General features: G+C 42.0%; 1 protein-coding gene across 2 annotated transcripts in view; it reads left to right on the top strand.

Annotated features, from left to right (window-relative positions):
* OTUD3 (OTU deubiquitinase 3) overlaps positions 1-24,450 on the top strand; it is a 753,927-nt gene that overhangs the window by 384,760 nt on the left and 344,717 nt on the right. For both annotated transcript variants that reach the window (XM_044061797.1, XM_044061796.1), the window contains 2 exons: positions 14,891-15,031; positions 23,169-23,265. In XM_044061797.1, coding sequence (XP_043917732.1) covers positions 14,891-15,031; positions 23,169-23,265 — 238 coding nt within the window. The remainder of the gene's footprint in view (positions 1-14,890; positions 15,032-23,168; positions 23,266-24,450) is intronic.

The raw sequence follows: 24,450 nt of genomic DNA, 5'->3' as shown, positions 1-24,450 counted from the left end.
CCGCCTGACGACAGGATAACCCCAAGTGTGATGACTGCAGCAGGGTGAACACTCGAACATCTACATTTATGGTAGGTACAAAACTGTACTTTCGTGGCAGTGAAAACTACCTTATAGTCTGCGTAGAAGGAGGCATAGCTAGTAACCCCGTGCCAGCTTTTCCCAGGTGTGTAGTTTGTGTGCGTCAGATAACTGGGCAGGAACACAAAGCACTGGTTGCAAAGAGAGGGTGCTGGAAGTCATGGTTTGGCCACTCTGCTGAGAACTCAACCATTATAGCTGTGTCACTGGGGAGTCTTATGGAGAAAGAGGGAGAAACCAGCCCTAGAGGTCTCTGTGTGCTCTTAAGACAAATTGCACTTTACTGTGTGTGTACTTGTCATCCTTCCAGTCTGTACATTCTGCACTGTTGCCAGTGGTGAGGATTGAGGCTCCTTGATTACTGGGCCAATGTTGAGGTGTCACAGTTATTATCAAAAAACTGTTGCTTAACAGCAGGCTTTCCAAGCACATGCATATTATTGAGGTAATCCCTTATTTTCTGTTTAGCATTCTGCAGTTGCTCCTCCTCTTGTTCTGTAGGATTTTACCTATTTTGCAATACTTTAACCTTTGTCAGTCCCTCTAAGTAATTCTTGTTACTTCTTAACCATATTTCCCTTTCTTTTATATATGCCCTGTTTTCAAACTCCACTTTATCACCCTCCCTAGCTATATTTTCAGAATAAATTTCTATCTTCTCTAATAGCACCTGAATAATTTCCACTACCCATTCCTCTCTTTTTCAACAGATACGTGGAAAGTGATAATGTATTGTTTTATTTCATTACCCTTTGTTTTTATTTTGGTTATTATTGGCGCACGATCTGAAATAGTTATTGGGTGTGTATCAAGACCTTCAATTAAATGCATATATTCCTGTGAAATGAAAAGTCTGTCTACCCTAGCCCAGTTTTTTTTGTATCTTGGGAAATAATATGTAAATGCACTCTGAACTCCTACTACTGAATTCACATCTTCCATGCCAAATATTTTCATAAATTTCTTCACAAATCTACCTTCTTTGTTCTATTTTCCATTCTGGGCCCCCAAGACACACATTCACTGTTGCAGATCAAATTCCAGTCCCCACTTTTAAGTAATATTCCTTGCTGAAAGCTGATTATTTCTCCCAGAATTTTCTTAAGGCCCATTATAGCAGATATTGGTGGAATATAAGTACGTGCCAGTGTAATCGCCCTCCTTTGCCAGTAACCCATTAGTACTAGAAATCTACCATTATTATATTTTATCCTCTTCTATTTCTATTGGAGCTCCTCTTGCAATTATAAGTATTACCTTTTCCTTTGCCCCAGGTATTCCTCTGAATAACCATCCTGAAAACATTTCATTATCAAATTTGCATATTCATTTATTTCCAAGTGTGTTTCCTGTAACATAGCTATTTGCACTCTACATTTTTTATATAGTTCACTACTTATTCCTTTTTGTGTTTATCTGCGAGACCATTGACATTTAAGGACATTACAGAATACCTCATTGTCCTGGAAATGTATTATTCCCACCTTTTTATGTATAAAAACTTTTTTGTTAACTGTCTAGTTCCAGCTTGTGTGTTACATACATATACTGTTTGTTAGATTAATCTTGTATACAGTTATTTCTTCTCATATCCATTTGTGCCTGTGTTGCATCTTACAAAACTTTGTATTTTATTGAAATCCTGCAAGCAAAAAAAAAAAAAAAACCCCCCCAGTACCCCTACAATCTATTAACATAATGCACAAAAAACTATGTACATATTCAATTATTGAAATTTTACCATCCTAATAAAAACAAATGTTCCAGATTGACAGCCACACACATAGACATGAGATAACTTGTTAGAAAGGTTATTCATGCTAAGACTCATAGAACTGCTTATGCTTCTACCAAGTGCTGTCTGACTTTATCTTTATAGCTCTGTCAGTCTGGAAAAACACTTAATGCATTTGAGAAACCATTTTCTCCAAGCCATTTGTCTTCATCAAATTGTCTCCTAGAGATATGAGAACCAGACACAAAACTGCCAAGCATACATTTATTCAGTATTCCTTTTCACTTATTTGCTTTCTCTTAAAACTTGCTACTAGATTAAGTTAAGGGCCTTAACCCAGTCACTCTCCCATGCAAGAATGAGGAAAAGCACATTATATTTTTTGTCATGCTCTTTTAACCAGATTTTTCTTTCTCTTTTTTTACATTGCAGTGCCTACATTTCTTAAAGCTAAACAAGCTGAAAGAGAGGAGAAGGGAGAATTAAAAAAAAAAAAAAAAACAGGAGCACCTATTTGCTTCAGTATCCCCAATTACACTTAAAAATAACTGGAAAGACTTAACTTTATAGCATGCAAAGAAAATGATGCACCATTCAAATAGTGCCATTAGGAAAAAAATTGTTTTACTTGCAGTTAACTTTCTCCCTTAACTTCCCCATATCCTGAGTATTTTCTGAGCATTAATGACATGAACTAGGTCATATGCTTTAGAGTCCCCCACAAGTTTAACAAAGTCCAATAATGTTATGTAGTCCTATCTCACCGTAATTCTTGCTGGATGGGTTCGGAGCCAATATTTGGCTCTGACTCGGCTGATACTAAAGCTCAAGAGCTTTTTCTGGCTTGAGGCTAGCCCCTATCCCATGGTGCCTTATGGCAATTCCCCAGATCTCATTTGCCACAAAGGCTTTGAAGTTGTGTCTTACTGGCTCATTGGCTAAGTAAAATGATTTTTTACTATATATGTTTGTTCTTTTCTACCTTTTTCCTATCAGATATATATTTTGATAGTTTCTTCTTTCTTGTGTGACTGTTTTTTGAAAGTTTTCAACCCCTATTTCCCTCTTTGGACTGTACAGCCCATTTAAGTTAAGTTAGAGGGTCATAGTGCCCATATAAGTTAGAGGGCCTTTCCTCCCTGTGTGTGTGTGACCGCTAAAAAAACAAAAAAACAAAAACTTTTCTTCTCTTTACACCTTTATTGTTGTAAACTGTTATTTTCCTTTGTCTTAATGTCTAAAGATAAAGATAAGGATCACAAGGATCATCGCCCTTCGGGGTTCAAAAATGTGACAGGTGTGCGCAGAAAATGTCTCTTACAGACAACCACACCAGTTGTGTATATTGTCTTGGTGAATCCCATTTACAGGAACCCTGCACCTTCTGTCACACTTTTAGTACAAAAGTGTTGAACGAAAGGAAGAGAAAACTTATTGACAATGGTCTCATGAGCAGCTCCTTCCAGGAACAGCTGGAACTTGGTCAGGCAGCTCCAAAATCTTCAAAGAGAAAATCATCAGCCCCGACTTCGGAGCCTACCAAAAAGTCTAAAGCGTTGGAACCAAGGAGTTCCGGTTCCAACTCTGCTTCATCTTCGGTGCAGTCGATTTCATAGGTTCCGAGATGGTCTTTGGTACAGATGATTTTGCCCGACATCGAGACTGTATCGCCTACTTTGAAATCTCCTATTTTGGAGAGAAGGAGGTCTCCTTTGGTCTCCACCAAATCCTCCAAGACCCTGTCATATGAGGACATCGAGAGGGTGGTGAAGAGGCTGCATTCGGATCCAGCTCTGGCTAGAAAATTGACCCCTCCAGACCCAAAGGTCTCAGAGCCGACCCCCTTACCGATCACTATTCCTCCTCCGACTGCTTCGCTCTCAGAGCCTATTTCATCAGGTTACTCTGTCTTCGACCCTTCAGCTCCGTGAATTCAATCTGTTTCCTCAGAGCCAATTACTCTATCCTTGATGGCTCAGTGTGGAGCCGAGGGTTCTGGGAGCCGACGCTCTTGTGTCGACTCTGAGGGGGACAGGTACCCGGGGTTATCGTCGGAACCGACCCTCCCTCTTGGAGGCTTGGCTCTACTCAGCTCGGCTCCCACTTCTGCTTCGGAGCCATTCCCTCTTGCTAGGAGTCAACCATCCACCCCCTTGGAGCGGAGGTCTTCTTCGGAGTGGGGGGTGGAGGCTTTTGAAGCTATAGAGAAGGCTTTATCCTTTACCAAAGCCATTCCTTTGGAACCTGTGTCCCACCAGCAGCAGGCAGCAACCTCTTCCCCCTCACCACCCCCACAGCGTAGGGAACCAGAGGCCCAAGTAGCCCCCATTGGAGGTGCCCCCTCTTCCGAGACCTCTCCAGATGATCCCACTGGAGAGCTCCCTCGGAAGACGTTATGTAAGAAGAAACATGTCGACTCCCCTGAGTCTGTCATGTCAGACACTGATTTAGAGGAAATCAGAAGGGTCCCCTAGATCCCCCTTTGAAGATGTCTCCTTCTCTGACATCCTGGAAATCCTTAGACAGAGGGGTGATTAGAAAGATCTCTAACCCTACTGAGGATGAATCAGTGTATCTTGAGGTTTTTGGCTCCCAACCTTCCACCTCTTGCGTGACACCGCCTTATGACCAACTTTTGGGGGTCATATCACGGAAAGCATGGACTTCTCCAGATTCAGTGGAAGCCGTCCCGAGGAGGCCAAACAAATTTATGACAGCACCTGAGGACAAGTCTTTCCTTAGTAAGGGAGTTCCATTTGATGTTATGGTGGTAGCAGCGGCCACCAAGAAGGAATTATCTGAAACGTCTTCTAATATCCATCCTCCTAACAAGGAGTCCAGGACGATGGATAGGTACAGGAAGCGTACTTTTTCTTCAGCGGCATATACATTAAGATCGCTGAATTACCTGACTCATTTTACTCGTCTTCAGAGGGATCTCCTGAAAGAGTTAGGAGATCCAGGGTTCAGTAGCTCCGGGTTCCATGGACAAGGGTTCCATGGACAAGGTTCCTGCGCAGCTTTCCACCCTAACTTCCATAGCTAACTCTTTCATGAGGCTGATCTCATATGCAGCAGATGGAGCGAGAAGGGCAGCCACAGCAAGAATACCCCTCAGGAGATATTCGTGGATGCGTCTTTGTAATTTTACAGAATTCTTCAAGTCTTCCTTCACTAATGTTCCCTTTGATGGTTCATCTCTTTTTGGACCCCAAGTGAAAGAGACTTTGACTAGGTGCGAGCTGGAAGGAAAAACCTTATCTGCTGTTGGAGTCCATTTCTCTCTCCCATCCAGACCCTACCCAAGGGTAATACAGGAGGGAAAATGTGGCACGCAAATCCTAAAACGGTTTTCCTCAGGCACAAGTTCAACCCTTCCCCAGGGGCAGAGGGGGAGGATATAATGGAAGACACCGCCCTCGCGGCAGAGGAGGTCCACAACATCAGGGAGACAGAGAAGCTTTCTCTGATCGTTCCTTCCATTGACCCTGTGGGGTTGCCTGACTGTCCGTCTCTGGAGGCAGTCGGGGGTCATATATCGCTGTATCCAAGCGTCTGGCTAACTATCGCTCATGATCAGTGGCTACACACAATAATATCCAGAGGTTGCCCGATTCCCTTTATTTCCGAACCCCAACAAACCGGTCTCTTCCAGACATACCACCCATCCAGCTAGACCGTGCAACATCAGAAGTCATCTCGTTGCTGCAAAAAAGAGTCATCCAGGAAGTCCCCGCAGAACAAGTAGGATCCGGAACTTATTCTTGATTCTTTTTAGTTCCAAAAAAGACAGGGGGCTGGAGATCAATTCTAGATCTCAGCAGGCTCAACAAGCATGTAAGAAAATCAAAGTTCCGAATGGTCACTCTACAGTCGATATTTCCCTTTATCAGGAAAGACAACTGGATGCGCTCAATTGATCTCCAGGATGCGTAGTACCACATCAAAATGGACAGGCGCTCCAGGAGACGCGCTTCCGGCTGGGAGCCAGTCATTTTCAGTTCAGAACACTGCCCTATGTCCTCACTACAGCCCCTAGAGTGTTTACCAAATGCATGGCACCTGAGATGTCAAGGATTCCAGGTGTTTCTGTACCTAAATGACTGGCTTTTCACTGCTACCACCAAGCATCAACTCATAAGGACCAGGGACGAGACTCTATGCTTGTGCGCCAGCATAGGCATCACTGTCAACTTGCAAATGTCAGTCTTATCTCCCTTGCAGCATATTGTATATCTAGGCTCAGAAATAGATACAGCCACCATGTCAGTAAAGCTAACACAGGAAAGAGTGGATTCTCTATGCAGTCAGGTCAGATCCTTACTAAACAAACAGAGAGTCCAGGCCAGAATAGTCCTTCAAGTCCTAGGGACTATGGCTTCTGCCATCTTATTAGTTTCTCTTGCTCGCCTACATATGAGGATTCTCCAATGGATGCTATTTGCACAATGGTCGATGCAAGACCTTCCATTGTCTCATCAGATATTAATAACAAACGCATGCAAAAGAGATCTGACATGGTGGTTACACACAAAACAACTTGTCCTAGGTTGCCCACTTGTTCCTCTCCAAGAGAAAGCAGTTTTGACCACGGATGCTTCCCAGATAGGGTGGGGGGGCATTATTTGGGAATGACAGTCCAAGGTACTTGGCAGAACCACGAGAACCACTTACACGTCAATTTTATGGAGATGAGAGTGGTGCTATATGCATTGCAAGCACTTCACAGCTCCCTTCCCACCGGGACAATTGCGATTCAATCAGACAACATATCTGTTGTGTGGTACATAAACAAGTAGGGGGGAACCAAGTTTTGCCCGCTTTGCAGAGAGGCCTTAAGAGTTTGGAGATGGGCGATGGATACTCAACGCTTCCTGATAGCAACGCATATCCCGGGGAATAGCGGACAAACTCAGCCGAGCAATTCTGATGCCTCACGAGTGGTCCCTGAATCCAATGGTTGTGAAAGAGATCTTTCACAAATGGGATCAGCCATCCGGACATATCACCCAGGGATGCTCTAGTTTATGATTGGCCTCTGGGACTTCTTCTTTATGCCTTTCCTCCTTTTCCACTCATTCCCAAAGTAATACAGAAAGCAAGACAGTTGAGGAGTTCCTTGATCCTCATTGCTCCTTACTTGCCTCAACAAGTTTGGTTTCTTTTCCTATGGCCCTACCTCTTGGAGGAACCATGGATCCTGGACCCATCTCCAGAGCTCCTGATTCATCAATCGGGACAGTTCCATCCCTCCACCCACACCCTCAAATTGACAGCATGGCTGCTCCAATTCCATAAATAGCCAGGTTTATTCCCTTATCCCCAGCAGTCAAACACATCCTAATTTCATCTCATAAACCTTCCACTCAAAAACTGTATTCTAGCAAATGGAAAAGGTTTTCCCTTGGGCTACAAATCGGGGCTTAGATCCATATACTGCTCCTTTAGAATCCATTTTATTCTTCCTAACAACGATTTTTCATGAAGGAGCGGCAGCCGCTGCAGTTAGAGTTCAATTAGCTGCCATTTTCAATTTACATTTTGGTTTCATGGGAAATCCAATCATGCAGCACTCCCTGTGTAAAGCTTTCTTAAAAGGAGTTCTTCTTCTTAGACCCCCATTAAAACAACCATTAGAACCCTGGGACTTAAACTTTGTCCTCTCATCTTTGATGTCTGCACCCTTTGAGCCATCCTCGTCATCAGACTTAAAGTTATTATCATGGAAAACCTTGTTCTTGGAAGACATAGCATCTGCTAGGAGAGTTTCAGAACTACAAGCTCTAGCTATTCGACCTCCTTACATTATTTTTCACAAGGATAGGGTCTCTCTCAGGACAAACCCTTCCTTTCTTCCTAAAGTATGCTCCGAGCACAATCTGAATACTACCATTGAGCTACGTGTGTTTTTTCCAAACCACTCTAATAAATCAGAGTATAGACTACACCAGCTAGATGTCCACAGAATACTCAGGTTTTATATACACAGGACTAAGAATTCAGGAAATCTGATCAACTTTTTGTTTCCTTTTCTGACAAAAGTTACTCTTTAGAAATGGCTTTTGGATTGCATATCGTTTGCTTATCAACAAGCTGGTAGACAATTACCTGTCAAAGCTAAAGGTCACTCTACTAGGGCTATAGCTTCTTCATGTGCCTTTAGATATAGACTCCCAATTGATACTATTTGTGCAGCAGCTACTTGGGCAAATTACAAATTGGATTTGGCCTCCCGGGACAGATCATCTTTTGGGTCCACTGTGCTGAAGAGTCTCTTTGCTTGAGCCACCTGGGATAAAGGTGCTAGAGACGCTGTCCCATCCAGCAAGAATTACAGTGAGATAGGACTACATAACATAAAGAAGTTATGTACTTACTATAATGTTCCATGTTTGTAGTCCATCTCCTATATTCTTGCATCCCTCCCTTCAACCCCCTTCCTGTTTCTGGGGGATCTGGTGGACCCCTTTTTGGTGCTGCCTGGCATTGTTCTTTATGGTCTACCTGGAATGGATTATATTTCTAATCCTTTGCTGTATTTATACAGCTCCTTTCATATTCTTACCTGATCTGGGGAATTGCCATGAGGCACCATGGGATAGGGGCTAGCCTTGAGCCAGTAAAAGCTCTTGAGCTTTAGTATCAGCCAAGTCGGAGCTGAATATTGGCTCCGAACCCATCCAGCAAGAATACAAGTGAGATGGACTACAAACATGGAACATTCTGGTAAGTATATAACTTCTTTTTTCTGGAGTTTCTTGTTCTGTCATGTTTCACAAATATAATTATTACTTTGTAATCCCACATTGGTCAGTTTCCAAGTTACTGGATTTACTCTTGTTCATCTCAATCTCCCATATCCTGTCTGTGCTTCATTTCCACCATACTCTTGATTCTTCTAGTCAACTCTTGTGATTTTTTTTTTTCTTCCGACGTGCATTTTCCATTGAAACATTTGAAAAGGTTTCACTGGCACAGTCTTTCTGTGGTCTTTATTACCAGAAGAACAATAAGCAGGATTACCTTCTGTTTCACAGCTCACTTTTTGCTGGACAAACTTTTGTATTTCTTCTTTGGCATGTACTTCATCAAAAAATAATTTTTTTCTCTCCAGAGAAAATATTTTGAAAATAGCTGGGTATAGCAGTTGGAATATCCACCATAGTTCCTGAATAATGAAATAAATGTACTCCTGTTGTGACTGGTGTACAATGAGTAGTCATTCCCATTTTAGTACTTTGTCCTTCTGCCATAGTTTTGTCAGAATCAACTCCTTCTGCTGGTAAGATTACATCTTTGCTATTAAAGGTCTAGGTTGCTTTCATAGCCAGGTTTGGAGCATACACACAGTATGCACTTTCAGTTAACAATTCCTGTTGTGAAATACCAGTCCAGTTGCTTATTTCTGCTTTCAGCTGCTCTGATACAACAGAAAATCTCAGGTTTTCCCTATGTGCTCTGTCCTCTAATTCTGTTATTTTTTGAAACATCTCTCATTGTGCAGTCTCATATTCAGCCAGTCTTTTCTTGATTTCTACCTCTGAGTTTTTCAGTTTTATCACCTTATCTGAATATCTGTTTAAAGCTTCTTCCATTTTTCCAGCCTTTTATTGTTTGAGTTGATGTACTCCATCAGTGTTTTGTTTATTTTAATCAGGTGTGTGTGCAGTTGCTTTATACTTTCCTCTAGGTTACTGGAAGTCATGTCTGGAGCTTGCACTGCTTTTTGCTGAGCAACTGCTTTACTTTTCACCGTCAGTGTTTTTTGCTACCTTTTGTAATTGATTTTTCTTCGGGTCCTCTTTATTTCTTTTTACCTGGCATCTAGGCAGCACACTTACTAGCCAGTCACTGAAATTTTGAAATTTACCAAGAAATTTAGGTCCCTGGCTTTCTCTGCTACGTTTCTGTTTTGACACGGGGAGTGCTAGAATTAAGCTGTTGCTCAATGTGTAGCCATCTTGGAAGTCCAGTTTTGTATTAGTTGTTGAGCCTCATCTTCCTCTTACCTTCACATAATTAAGTTTTTTATAAATATTTCCACTTATGCCTTTTCTTGGTTTCCACATTCCTATGCTTTATACTAATTTTCATAATCTTTCTAAAGTATCGTTAATAGCTCTATTGGATCTGTGGATATTTTTCTTGTCATTGGCTAACTAAGTTTGGTGACAGGCTTTTTTACTTTCTGTTCTCCAAGTAATTGTGCTTAAAGGTTTTGTGCTGTGGAGTTATCAGAAATAGTTGCTCAATGGCAATATTTCTAAACTCCTGAATATTATCTGTGAAATTCCTTGTTTTTCCCTTAAGCACTCCAAAGTTGTTGTTCCTCATGTTTTGCAACACTGTAACCTTTTGTTAGCACCTTTATAAAATTCATGTTACTTCTTTCACATATATTTCTCATTTATTCCTACGCTCTTTTTAAACTCCATTTTTATTTTATCCTGCTTAATTGGCTGTCTGCTGATGAAATTTCTAGCTTCCTTAACTACTCTCATAGGATGTCCACTACCCAGTCCTTAAATTCCTCTCTTTTTAAAAGGTAATAAGGAAAGCACCAGCATATCATGTTTCTACTTGATAATGCTGCACCTTTATCTTAGCTCTTTTTTTGTGCATAATCTGAAATAGCTCTTGTATTGCATCAAAGCTGATTATGTCTCCCAATTTTTAAAGGTCCATAACAACAATTTTTTTGGAATGTAAATAATGTGACAGTATAATTCCCTTCTCTTGCCAATATCCCCTTACTGCCACAAATGCACCATTGTCTTATTTCTCTCCTATCATTATTTGAACCCCTCTAGCAATTAGTATTGTTACTTCCCTTTTCCCTTGTTCCTGATTGTCTGCTGGATGTCTATCCCACATCTTTTCTTTGTCAAATTCAGATGCTCTTTCTATCCAGCTATGTCTCCTGCAACATTACTATTTGCACCCTACATTTTATAATATAATTGAATACTGTCTGCCTTTTGTCTATACCTGTAAGGCCATTTACATTCCTTGATAATGTGGACAGAGTAGGTATTATGATAGAAAGCTATTACTTTCACGTATTATACATGACACCTCTCTTGGCTTACATGCACATACCAGTGTTTGGAGTGGGCTGATCTTTTATGCAGCTGCTGCATCTCATCTCGATTTGAACCTATGTTACATTTTTCAAGATGTTTTGAATCAATGAAAAATACAAACAAAAGATTAAATACATTTTCTGAACCCCCTTTCTCCTTTTAACTTGGAAAAAACACAAAACTGTGTACATTCCGAGAAATGACGTTTACCTGTCCAGATAGGAGCAGTTGTCCCAAATTGATGGCTGTCCCCACAGACAATACATAGTCTAAAATGAAGGTTACCCATGCTAAAGCGTATAGTAAATTGCATGCTCCCAGTTACGCTGATCACTGTCTTCTTTTATTGTCTCTCTTCCTCTGCTAGATGTGAAAAACAGTTTGCATGCCTTCAATGCACATTACCTTTTTGCCCTAAGAAAACGTACACTGGCTACCTTTAAGTAAGTAAACTATAAGTTGTGCTGTGTTAGGTTAAAATACATTAAAGTACAAGACTGCTGGGGAGGCTGCTGCTTCTTATTTACTTCCAACAGTTTTAATCTGTTTCTTCTTCACTGAACTGCTTGCCACTTTTCCTTTTAAATGTTTTATTTTTCTCAGCACAGGGTGCTCAGAGCTCTCAAGATTATGTGCTTGCACCTGTAGACCTCTCTTCTTCAATTAAAAGTAGCCAGCAATGAGAAAAAACTGCTAACAACACTGGAAGTTCATGAAAGACTCTATAAATGTCAGTCTAAACACAGTGTACAGACTTCCTCTTGCCAACTGCCTGTACCTACAAATTTATCTCCAGCTGTGACAGCATTTGCTAATGAAAAAAAATCTAATGCTTTTGTAGATGCAAGAAAGCTACAATTTCCCACACTTCATAATTTTGTCTTATTTTGCAAGCTTGTTTGCTTAAAAAAAACGTGTCTACAACTTAAACCAAGGACATTAATCTAGGCATCTATGTTGTAAAAATTAGGGAAATTAATATCTTCATTCTACATATATATCCATACACCTCTGCACTCCACCAATACACAGCAGCTTGAGATCACATTATATTAACCTAAATTTGCTTCAGCCCTTATCTTGTTACAGTATAAAGCTTGTACATCTTAGAACTAAAAAAGTACTTGCTTTAACATTTTAACATGTACAAGAGTCTCACTGATAAGATTCCCCCCTGCACATATTTTAAATACCTCTTCACATTTAAAATATCCATGACTCCATACTGTGCAAATGTGTTTTGTAATATAACATGCATTCTATATCATAAAAATTTGTATACAGATAGGAACAAGAATGGTATCACTTATTGTTACTAATTTATTTCCTTCAATTATCAATTTAAACATTAATGACACAAAGTAAGGAATATACTTTATAGTTCACCTGCAAGTTTAACAAAGTAAACACAATTCCAATCTTTCTCTGTCATGTTTTTTTTTTGGGAGGGAAAGACCTATTTCACATCTGTTCCTATATCCCCTGGGATTAATGCTTTTTAGTGATGCTTTGTAGCCTCCCATTTATCCACTAACTTTAGTGTTGCTGGTGGTCTTCCTGTTCATCTCCATCTCCGAATACCACAAGTCTTTGGTTCAAGTTCAATGTACTGATTCTACTAGTCAGGTCCTTTGCTTTTATTTTGTCTCTCAAGCATCTTCATTTGTAATAATTTAAAAGGTTTTACTGACAAAGTCTTTTTATTCTTCTCTGTTGTAAGAAGAATAAGAAGCAGTGTTGGATGAACTTTATTTCCTCCTTGGTCTATTCAGCATCAAAAAATTACTTTGATCCTCCAAGAAAAGTGTTCTGAAGATAGTTGGATATACCAGCTTGAATCTCACACCTGCCTGTCAACATTTGCTGCTTGCTGGGGGTAACCTTGCTTGTCTTCTGTCTAGTGTACAGTAAATAATAGTTTTCCATAAACACTGTTGTCTCCTATTTTAATGCTTTTCCTGTTTGACACATTTTTGTCAGGATCAACTCATTCTGCTGATATTATTGCATCTTTGCTAGCATAGGTCTTAGTTGCTTTCTTATGACAAGGCTTGGAGCATAAACATGATATGCTGCTTCTGTTAGCAAGTCCTGCTGTATAACACTGGTCCAGTTGCTTATTTGCACTTTCATAAAATTAATACCATCTGGTCCTTCGAGTTATTCTGGTACAGCAGATAATTTCAGGTTTTCTCCACATGCTGTAGTTTTTGAAGTGGATCATCTTGAGAAGCCTCATACTCAGCAGGCCTTTTTTCGTTTAAACCTCTGATTTTTGCAGTTTTGCCACTTCATTGGAATAATTAAAGCTTCTTCTGTTTTTTTTCCCCAGCCTTTTGTTATTTGAGTTGATGTATTCCTTCAGTGTTTTGTTTATTTTAATTACCTGCGAGTACATTTAATTAATATTGTCCTCTAAATTACTGGAAGTCAGCCCCTGTACCAAAGCTGAAACTTGAACTGCTTTTTGCTGAACAGCTGCAGGATTCTTTTCAGAGTTTTCGCTTCATTTCTGGTTGATTTTCTTACAGGTTCTCCAAATGTCTTCTTTGCTGGCATCCAGGTGGTGTAATTACTAGTCAGTAATGGAATTTTATCCAGACTGACAGTTTCAATGGCACTTTTTTCCCCACCTTTCTCTCTTCACATTGCAAGAACTAAAATTAACCTGTTGATCCGTCTCTGTGCAGCCATTTGTTGTATGTGGTCTACCCACAATACATTTAGAGCTTGTTGTACTAGTTGAGAACAAGCTGCTGTGATGTTGGCTGCCTTTTTACTACGCTGTCATTTTATAATAAAAGCTACATCATACATTCAAATAGTTGGATGTAGTTTCATTATCAGCACAGAACAGAACTGTATAACCATTGGTGCACATAGTGACAGTACTACTTAGGATTCTCCCCTGCAGCCAAGTACCTACAGAGCCTTCAGGGTTAAGAGATAAGAATGCACTGTATTTGTTTATCTGCAAGAATGACCTCTGCAATGTGTGATTACTACTAACCAGCTGTCTTCTGTTTTTTAGACATCTTAATACAGTATCATTAATTCAGGCAAGTACAACAGCATATTCTTTTGTTGTCTGTCTTTCAGTTTGAGATGAGTTATAACATGGAGGTCAAACTAGGGAGTGCATAGACTGTGCACATCCTCCTAGATCCACACATGACTTTTGCCAAAAGATGCATGTGTGTATGTGATAGAGAAATTTCAAAGTTATGCACAGCTAGGATATTGGAAGAGGAAATCCCAGTTCACCCATTGCAGAATGTCTTCTCATAGGTCTGCTGTGTCCTGTTGTCTTTTAAAGAATGTCTACAGAAGCGATTAGTGACCACGTGGCTTGAGAAAACAAGCACATAGGTACTGAAATTGGTAAGCATAACTGTAATTAAAGACTCTGTGTCTAACTCCATTCTCAAATAGAGAAACCAGGTATATATTACATATGTCATTGCAGGGATCCATTTACCGTATATTGTGCCATTTGTATTTTAAGCGACTACTTAACTGTTGCACAAAGTGCTATTAGTTTTCTCTGCACATTATAAGCCAGGACTTCAGGTGAAACAGAGGTAGCAATGGGGGTAGGATAGTGGCAGATACGCAGGCATCCTGTGAGAAAAATGCAAAGTAGAAAAATGCTCAAGTTGTCATTCTCTTAATTTAGTATAAAAATAATTAACAATCAGTCTCACAATTTGTTGATGTAAGACTTAGAGAAATGAAAGTATCGGCCTTATTTGTGTCACTTGTACTGCTATACTGAGATGTAGTAAAATGTCATGTGTGAGAATTAAGAGCCCAGGACAGTGTGCTGTATGACCTTATTTCTACTACAAAAATGTACTTATTGCTAATCTGGTCATTATGTATGGTTCATTCTTTGTTTTACTTCCTTCCTGTTGTGTTAACAGTACTGCTGTGTACTCAAGTTTTAGTTGCAGCTGAGATTGCAATAATGTAGAGCTGCTCTTTGTTGCAGATGTTCAGTAAGGATGGAGCCAATAAAAAGTGTAAAAATAGGCTACAGAACTGTCGAGTGGAAGACATAGACTATGAAACAGAGCTGGCAGATGAGGTGACAGATGCTGTACAGAAGGTTCGGAATGCAACTGGATGCACAGTAAGTATTAGATACTTGTGGATATATTTGCAAAAAAAAAAAAAAATCAGTCGCAAAAGTAGATCTTACAGACCAATTAATGCAACTAGATATAGGAAATATTCTGGTCATATGGAAATTTGGGAAGTTATCTGTCAGTTTAACAGTACAAAAAATGTGAAACACTCCAGATAAGGTTTGGTTAAGATTTTCTCATTTATTTATGGTGGTGATTGGTGTCATTTTATTTTTTTTTTATATTAACTTTCAACTTTTTTTTAAAAAAGTCAGAAAAGAACAAAAACATCAGGACCTAGTAATATGCCATATTCTGTTAACTGATTACAAACTTACAAACAAAACCTTGTAAGAATAACTGAATTAATTCTACAATTGGCCCAGTCTAGCATCAGACATATGTACAGGTCATAGATCTAGAAACTTGCCCTATTGTATGCTAAATAATATTCTACCATAATTCAAAACTTTCCACAAACTGAAAAACATAGATGTTTTGTGATCCTATCTCGCCTACATTCAATACTGATGGGCTCGGAGCCGATCCCTCGGCTCCGACTCGGCACGCTATGCTATAGAGCGAGGCCTCTTATTGGCTGAGCTATTTCTTATCCCAGGATGCACCACCACTAATCCCCCAGATCTCGTTTGCCGCTTACAAGCTAGGACGTGGTCTCAAACTTGGCTGGGCTAAGTACTGTTTTATTCAGACTTTTCCTGTCAGGAAATTTGCTAATTTGAACCCAAAAGCTGTTTTAACAGCTATTGTTGTTGTACGAGTGTGTTTTTAAAAAAATCTGTTGAGAAAATTGTGTTTTTTCGTTAAGGGAAGGTTTCCCATTTAAGTTAGAGGGGCCTTCCCCTATTACTGTTACTATCTAGCGTTTTTTTGTGTTTCCAGAGGTCAAGTACCTGCTTAAGTTAGAGGGTCTTGACCCTCATTTCTGTGTTTGTGCTACTAGTTGGTGAATTGTTTTTTTTGTCAAAAAAAAAAAAAACTTAACTTACTTAGTTTTCTCTTTCTGTATATTAATATCTTGTTTCTTAGGGTTTGTCAGCATGTCTAAGGAACATAGACCCTCTGGGTTTAAAAAGTGCGCGAGGTGTGGTTATAAAATGTCCATAACGGACGACCACTCCTCGTGCGTTTATTGCTTAGGCGTCAAGCACCTACAAGAGTCCTGTAGCGTGTGTCACGCCTTTTCTTCGAGAGTCCTCCAGGAGAGGAAGAATAAATTAATTTTAAAAGGTCTGATTAAGCCATCCTTCGAGGAGGCTTTATCTTCCTCTTCCTCTCCTACAAAAAAGAAAAAAGTGTCGGTTCCGACCAGCCTGTCAGAACCGACTGCCAAAAAACCTAGGCAGGCTTCTCCATCGGCTCTACGGACTCCGGAGCCGAGGGCGGAACGGTCTGCCTCGATGCCTCCAGTCTCGACCCCTCTGGTTTCGGAGCCGAGGACTGGGGCATCGAGAGGCGGGTCACCTTCATCGGCTCCACTGATTTTGGAGCCGATGAGGGTTGCCGGCTCAGACTCTTCCGCTTCGGCGCCGAAGTCCTCATCGGCACCGAGGGAAATTGTTTTGAGATCTCCCTCGGAACCGATAGTAATCGAATCCATTCGGAGCCGGTCCTCTAGTCCTATGGAGCCGATGGAGAAAACGGTTCGGACCCGATCGGTGTCATCTAGATCCTCCAAGATGTCTGATTCGGACATCAACAGGGTGCTCCTAAGACTTTCCCAGTCTCTTGTGTTTCAAAAGTTAGTTTCGGCTCCAGCCCATTCGGCTTCGGAGCCGATGGTCCACCCTGCTACTATGGTTCCTCCTCCAACAGCCTTGGCACCATTGGAGCTGGTGCTGGTGGAACCGATGGAGGTTTTCGGGTCGGGCCCGACCCTTACTCCAACTCCGGCTCTTGAGTCGGAGTTCGTCTGTGGACTTCTTCTGTCGGCCCCGGGGGGGACGCTTCGGGACTGATGTTTTCGGTCCCAAGCCTTCCTCACGGTGCGTCGGCTGCTGGAGTGCTGTCTACCGTTGTGGCCATGGAGGTGGGACCTTCCCAGGATTCTGGTGGTCCCGCCTTCAGGGCTATGAGGAGTGCGTTAGCCAAATCTTCTTTGGCTACCTCCACGGTCTCCCCAGCTCCTACCCTGCATACTGAGACTGGGTCTTTGGCAGTCCCCCTGTCCTTAGACAGCGGAGCCCCGGGGCCTGAGGTTACCCCCACTGGGGTTTCCCCCCCTCCTGGAGGTCCCTCTGAAGCTTCTTCGGAGGAACCCCCCAGGAAAAGATTGTGCAAGAGGAAGCACGTTGACTCCCCTGATGAGTCTCTTACATCAGACACTGATCTCGATGATGCAGAGGGGTCCCCTAAGTCGTCCTCAGATGATGTCTCCTTTGCAGACATCCTGGAAGCCCTTAAACAACGAGGCGGCTGGCAATCCAAACCCCCTTCTGCTGATGAGTCGGTGTTCCTTAAGGCCTTCGGGGCTCAGCCCTCCACCTCCTGGGTGTCTCCGCCCTTCGACGAGCTCTTGGATTTGATCTGTCGAAGGGCTTGGGAACACCCAGACTCTGTGGAACCGGTGCCTGCTCGTCCTAATAAGTTCCTGTCAGCACCTCCGGAAAAAGAGTTTCTGACGAAAGGTGTGGCTGTAGATGCCTTGGTGGTGGCATCTGCTACCCAGCAAGATGTAGCAGAGGCTTCGACGTCCGTCCATCCTCCTAATAAGGAGTCTAGGAGCATGGATCGGTATGGTAAGCACACCCTAAGTTCAGCGGCCTTTACATTAAGGTCCTTGAACTATCTCACGCACTTTACCAGATTTCAGAGGGATCTGATTAAAGAACTTTCCGATAACCTCTTGAGTAACCTGCCTGAGGAGCTGGCCCAGACGGTTGGCTCTCAGCTGGCTACGCTGTCGTCCATATCAAACTCGTCCATGAGGCTCATTTCTTATGCGGCCGAAGGGGCGAGTAGAGCGGCGGGTACAGGCATTGCTCTACGGAGACAAGCCTGGCTCCGCCTGTGTCATTTTATGGAGGCCTTTAAGTCTTCCTTTGCCGATGCCCCCATTAATGGGTCCTCCTTGTTTGGACCCAAGGTAAAGGACACACTGACCCGCTGCGAGCAAGAAGGTAAGACTTTGACTGCCGTAGGGGCACGATTTTCCACTCCCTTTCGGCCTTACCCCAAGGCTAAAAGAGGAGGGAAAATGTGGTTCCGTAGATCTCAGAAGTCTTACCCCTCACAGCAGGACGATTCCCCTTCCAGAGGCAGGGGAGGGGGAAATTTTTCTGGAAGACACCGTCCCAGAGGCGGCAGAGGCCCTCGCAACACTGGAGACCGCGAGTCCTTTCGTGGCTCTTCAGCCTTTCACAGTCCCTGAGGGATTGCCCGACTGTGCAGCTCCGGAGCCGGTCGGGGGTCATTTTTCGAGGCACCTAAAAGCCTGGGAAGGTATCACTCAGGACCGATGGGTGCTTCGAATTATCGCTGGAGGTTACGCCATCCCTTTCTCTCACTCTCCACCTCAGTCCAAAAAAATCCCGGACCCGCCACCCAGTCAACGGGAAACTGCAGCCTCAGAAGTTTCAAAGCTGCTGCAAAAAGGAGTCATCCAACCGGTCCCCGCAGACCAGATCGGATTAGGGACTTACTCAAGATTCTTTTTGGTGCCAAAAAAGACCGGGGACTTGAGGCCCATTTTGGATCTCAGCATTCTAAACTGTTCAGTCAAAAAGTCCAAGTTCCGAATGGTCACCCTACAAACCATTCTCCCATTGCTGGAGAAAGGTGTTTGGATGTGCTCCATAGATCTAAAGGACGCTTATTACCATATCATGGTACATCAAGCGTCCAGGAGACATCTGCGCTTCAGCCTAGGAGGCAGTCATTTTCAGTTCCGCGCGCTGCCCTTTGGTCTCACCACAGCCCCCAGGGTGTTCACCAAATGTTTGGCGGTCGTGACTGCTCACCTGAGGAGTCCAGGATTCCAGGTGTTTCCGTATCCGGACGACTGGCTCCTAACTGCCACCTCCAAGCATCTACTATTGCGGAGCCTACAAGCCACGATATCTCTGGGCAATTCTCTTGGAATCACCTTCAATTGGCCAAAATCTGTGTTGCTGCCATCTCAACGCATAAGATTCATCGGAGTAGAGATAGACTCAAACCGAATGCGGGTCTATCTACCTACAGACAGGATACAAACCATACAGGCTCAAGTTCGAGCCTTACTTTCCAGATCCAAAGCCCCAGCCAGAATGGTCCTGCAGCTATTGGGATCCATGTCCGCCATGGTTCTTCTAGTTCCCCTAGCAAGATTGCACATGAGGATTCTCCAGTGGCTTCTTTCAGCTCAGTGGTCCTTTCAGGAACTCCCTCTCAATCACCTCATATGGATCACGGAAACCTGCAAACGGGACCTTCGCTGGTGGCTGGTGCCCTCCAATCTGGATCAGGGTCGACCCTTTGTTCCACCTCCTCCTGTGGCCACTTTGACCACGGACGCCTCCCAGATGGGGTGGTGGGGGGCATTCCCTGGGCAGGTCAGTCCAAGACAAATGGCATCCAGAAGAGACCCTACTTCATATCAACATCCTAGAAATGAGGGCGGTGCTTCTGTCCCTTCAAGCCCTTCACGATTACCTCCCTCAGGGTGTAATTGCCGTTCACTCCAACAACATGTCAGTGGTCTGGTACCTGAACAAACAGGGAGGGACCAGGTCCTATCCCCTTTGCAGAGAGGCCATGAGAGTTTGGGAATGGGCAGTGTCGACCAAACGCTTTCTAGTGGCAACTCATATCCCGGGCAAGTCCAATGTGATAGCCGACAGACTGAGCAGAACTACCCTCTCTCCACACGAATGGTCTCTGAACATTACAGTTGCAAATCAGATTTTCAGCAAATGGGGAGTTCCGTGTTGCGACCTCTTCGCGACTCCACTGAATGCGAAGTGCAAAAATTTCTTCTCCCTCACCCCGGCTCCGGGGAAGAGCCCTATGGACGCACTAGCCCGTCCGTGGCCCACCGGCTTGCCTTATGCCTTTCCCCCAGTTCCTCTCCTTCCCAGGGTGATCCAAAAGGCTTCTCTCTTGGGGGGCAAAATGATCTTAGTTGCCCCTTACTGGCCTCGTCAAGTATGGTTCCCCTATCTTCGGAAATATGCTCTGGAAGGTCCATGGTTCCTGGATCAGATCCCAGATCTGTTAGTTCATCAGTCGGGACTATTCCACCAGTCCCTACACACCTTAAAATTGACGGCTTGGCTCCTACTCTTCCGACTATAGTCAGGAGTCATACCTTGGATCCGGAAGTTGTACACATTTTATCTTCGGCCCACAAGTCTGCTACAAAGAAATTGTATTCTAGCAAATGGAAAAGATTTGCTATTTGGGCTCAACTCCGGGGTCTGGATCCCATCACTAGTCCTGTATCAGAAGTACTGAAATTTCTAACTTCTCTTTTCAATCAAGGCTCTTCAGTCTCTACCATCAAGGTTCAATTGGCAGCTATTTCCAATTTTCACGAATCTATAAACCCACCTTTAATGAGCAACAGATTGTGTAAGACCTTCTTGAAAGCTGCTGCGCTTTTAAGACCTCCGATTTCTCATCCTGCTCCTCCATGGGATCTCGATGTGGTGTTACGCGCCTTAACTTCCTCCCCCTTCGAACCGGCAGCGACATGTGATTTAAAATTTCTATCGTGGAAACCTGCCTTTCTGGTGGCGATTACTTCTGCCAGAAGGGTTTCAGAGCTTCAAGCTTTGTCTGTAAAACCTCCGTACTTGGTTTTTCACAAAGACAGAGTATCTCTCAGGCCAAATCCATCCTTTGTCCCTAAAGTTTGTTCCAGTTTCTGCCTACAACAGTCATTAGAACTTCCAGTCTTCTTTCCGAAGTATTCTAACAAAGCGGAATTCATATTCCACACATTAGATGTCCACAGGCAGTTGCGTTTTATTTAGATAGGACCAAACAAACAAGGAAAACAGATCAGTTGTTTGTATCCTTTGCGGACAATAAATTGGGCAAAGCCATCACAAAGGTCACTATTGCCAAATGGATCAGGGACTGTATTACTCAAGCTTATTCTTATTCTAATAAAGAGCTTACCACCTCTGTCAAAGCTCATTCTACAAGAGCTATGGCTACTTCGATAGCATTTCATTCTAAGCTTGCCATTAGTGACATTTGTGCTGCGGCTACATGGTCTTCCCCGCACACTTTCATTTCCCACTGCAAATTGGATGTGGCATCTAGAGGACGAGCTTCATTTAGTTCCACAGTGCTCAGGAGTGTTTTCCAATGAGCCACCCAGGATTTAGGTGCTAGGGACGCTGTCCCATCAGTATTGTAGGCGAGATAGGATCACATAACATCTTTTAGTTATGTACTTACCATAACTTTAGATGTTTGGGATCCATCTACATTCTAATAACCCACCCTCCTTCCCCCTTCCTTGGAGATCAGAGGATATCAGAAGGTCTGAATCCTGTTGTTTCATCTTGAAACATCTGACAATGTTATATAAACAAGTTGTGCATGTGTGCATGAATGCGGACAAACAAGATCTGGGGGATTAGTGGTGGTGCATCCTGGGATAAGAAATAGCTCAGCCAATAAGAGGCCTCGCTCTATAGCATAGCGTGCCGAGTCGGAGCCGAGGGATCGGCTCCGAGCCCATCAGTATTGAATGTAGGCGAGATGGATCCCAAACATCTAAAGTTATGGTAAGTACATAACTAAAAGTTAACCAACCTTAAGCTTTCATCACATTTTTGCACTACTGTTAACTAGTGTTTATCATCATAGTTGTATATAAGAAATTTTCTTACAATATATATATATATATATATATATATATATATATATATACATATATACATACATATATATATATATATATATATACATATATACATATATATATACATATACATATATTCGTTCTCCCCAAAACTGGGACCTGGAATGTCAAGGGATGTTGATGTTGGAACCATAAAGATTTAAGGTACCACTGGATTTTTCTCGTGTAGAATCTTACCAAAGGCGTCATTATTATAGATGCCATGAGACACAGAATCCTGAGAAATTCCCAGTCTAAGACAAAATCTGACAGTAAAAATTCAGGAGAAAATCAAGATTCAGATATCCATGGTAATGAAGTCAACTTGACATAGAAAGTTTCAAGAACAGCGTGGATGTGTTTGAAAATTGTAGATGTTGTATAAATGACTGATCAGACGTCATGTGGCAATTCGTAGTGCAGTGTTTGGTAATGTCACACACACACACACACACACACACACACACACACACACACACACACACAGGTGTATGTGTGTGTGTGTATGTGTGCGCGCGCATGCCCGTGAGCGTGTGTGCACATGTGTAGTGACTCTGTACAAAATAAGCCAACACAGCTAAATGTTCAAGGGAGAAATCATTTGAAAGCACCTGCCCACCACCACACTGTTGGACTTGGAATTTTTTTCCTGCCTGTGTACCCCTTATTGTTGGTTGCATGTCTTTAAGAGCGATAATTCTGTATGTGAATTCTAATGCGTATGCTACTATTTACTTTGTGCATTTGTGCACTAATTCCGATTTTTTCATTTCATTTTTTTGTAGGATAATGGTAGTCTGTAAACCTGTTGGGTTGTCTGTATGCATTTCCCATTATAACAGTTTTGTGGTTTGCTGCACTTTGTTCATACAAGATTTTATTAATTTTGCTGTAAAGTGTCTTGTTAATAATGGTGTAAAATGGCACTGCACACTGACACCAGTCAATACAGCTTTCAGCACAAATCCTGTGTTAGCCTGCACAGGGTTGCGGGAGGTGAAGGGTGTGCTCACAATGCTGAAAATAATGGCAGGATATTCTGTGCTTTGCACATGAGAAATGTCTGGTTCAAGGGCATATTGCCCAAATAATTTGTCCTTCAGTTATCTGTCTGGTACCTTTGCACAAGTAGACTTTCAACAGACTGTTAAATGGAAGAGGCTATATGACCCTTATTGTTGGTGGGATGTTGGTTTCTAAGAAGTAACATTACTTTTTTTGTGAGTTGTAATGTGCACATTTCATTTTTTGCACTAATTTGTGTTTTTATTTCATTTTTTTCTTAGGATGATGATGTCATTCTCCAGAATTTAGAAGAAGAAAACTATAACATAGAGACTACAGTTTTGGCAGTTCTTCAACTGACTGAACTAAATAATTTAAGTAAGTGTATTATAGAAATGTGAAGAACTGTAGACTTGTAGGATATCTTTTATACATTTGTCTTTTACTGCTAAAACTTCAATATTTTGCAAGTATTCTTTGTCAACACGTTTCTCAATTTTATTTAGAGTTCTTAAACATGTTTTTAAGATTGCCAAGTAAACCCAAGCAAATGTGTCCATTGTAAATGTAACAGTGGCTTGAGAACTACTGGAACAGGCTTCCAGTTCACTTAAAGAAGAGCTCTTCCCTGATCCTCTTCAAATGCAGTTTAGATCAATGGATGAGGAATCACAAATTCACTCCTGGGGTTGCACCCATGTCCCTTATGGACATTGGGTAGTATTGTAAAATACTCAATGGCATGTGCACAAATCTAAGCCTTCCTCTGTCCCGTAGGGATCCAGGAGTGGGTAAAATGCAGGCAATATTTCCTAAGCTTGTAATGGCTGTTGAGCTGTTAGCTTAGTAATCTCCTATGAACCTATAAAAAATTATGTCCTGACACTCCACGTATTTGATGAAAGCCTTTGCTTCCCTCATTAATCTTACTTTTCCCCCCACAGTAGATTGCAGTTTGTCTCACATCATGCTCCATTTAGTGTGGAAAGAGATTTTGCACAAAATGCATACACAGGTGGGATTCAAGTTGTTTTTTTTTTTTTTTTTTCCTGCTCAGTGAAACTGTGACATTGATTTGAATGAAATTTTTAGGCATTCATTAGCTGTTACATGCCAATGAGTTAACAAATGTTAGTTAATGCACATTTTTATGATTGGCACAGAAAATTTCTGAGAAGAAATTCACAGGGAAAGCACTGATAACTTTTCAGAATTAATCTTGTGGGTTTTGCTTTCACAAGTTCAGTACATTTAGTTTTGTGAAAAGTGTCTAGTTGTTTTGTCATTGCACTGAATTTTCTGCCTGCTCCCTGTTCATTTGCTCTTCTATAACTCCTTTATCTTTTTGCAGTATGTTGTCAGCACTTTTTATTTCATTTGTGTTTTCAGTGCCGTATTCTGTAGTGTAGAAGTGTAGCATTTAAATACTGAAGTAGGACTACTGTTTATGATTTTGTAATGATTTTGGTTATTGGGCATTTGTATATATTTGCAGGTTTAAAATGGTCTGAGACCTGACAGAAGTTAGGATTACTGTAGAGTTTTTTTTTTTTTTTAACTACA

The sequence above is a fragment of the Protopterus annectens genome, chromosome 2.part0 (assembly GCF_019279795.1).
Source record: "Protopterus annectens isolate FY-2018-M chromosome 2.part0, PAN1.0, whole genome shotgun sequence".
NCBI lineage: Eukaryota > Metazoa > Chordata > Ceratodontiformes > Protopteridae > Protopterus > Protopterus annectens.
Note: the sequence above shows the minus strand (reverse complement) of the source record. Positions and strands in the feature narration are given on the sequence as shown.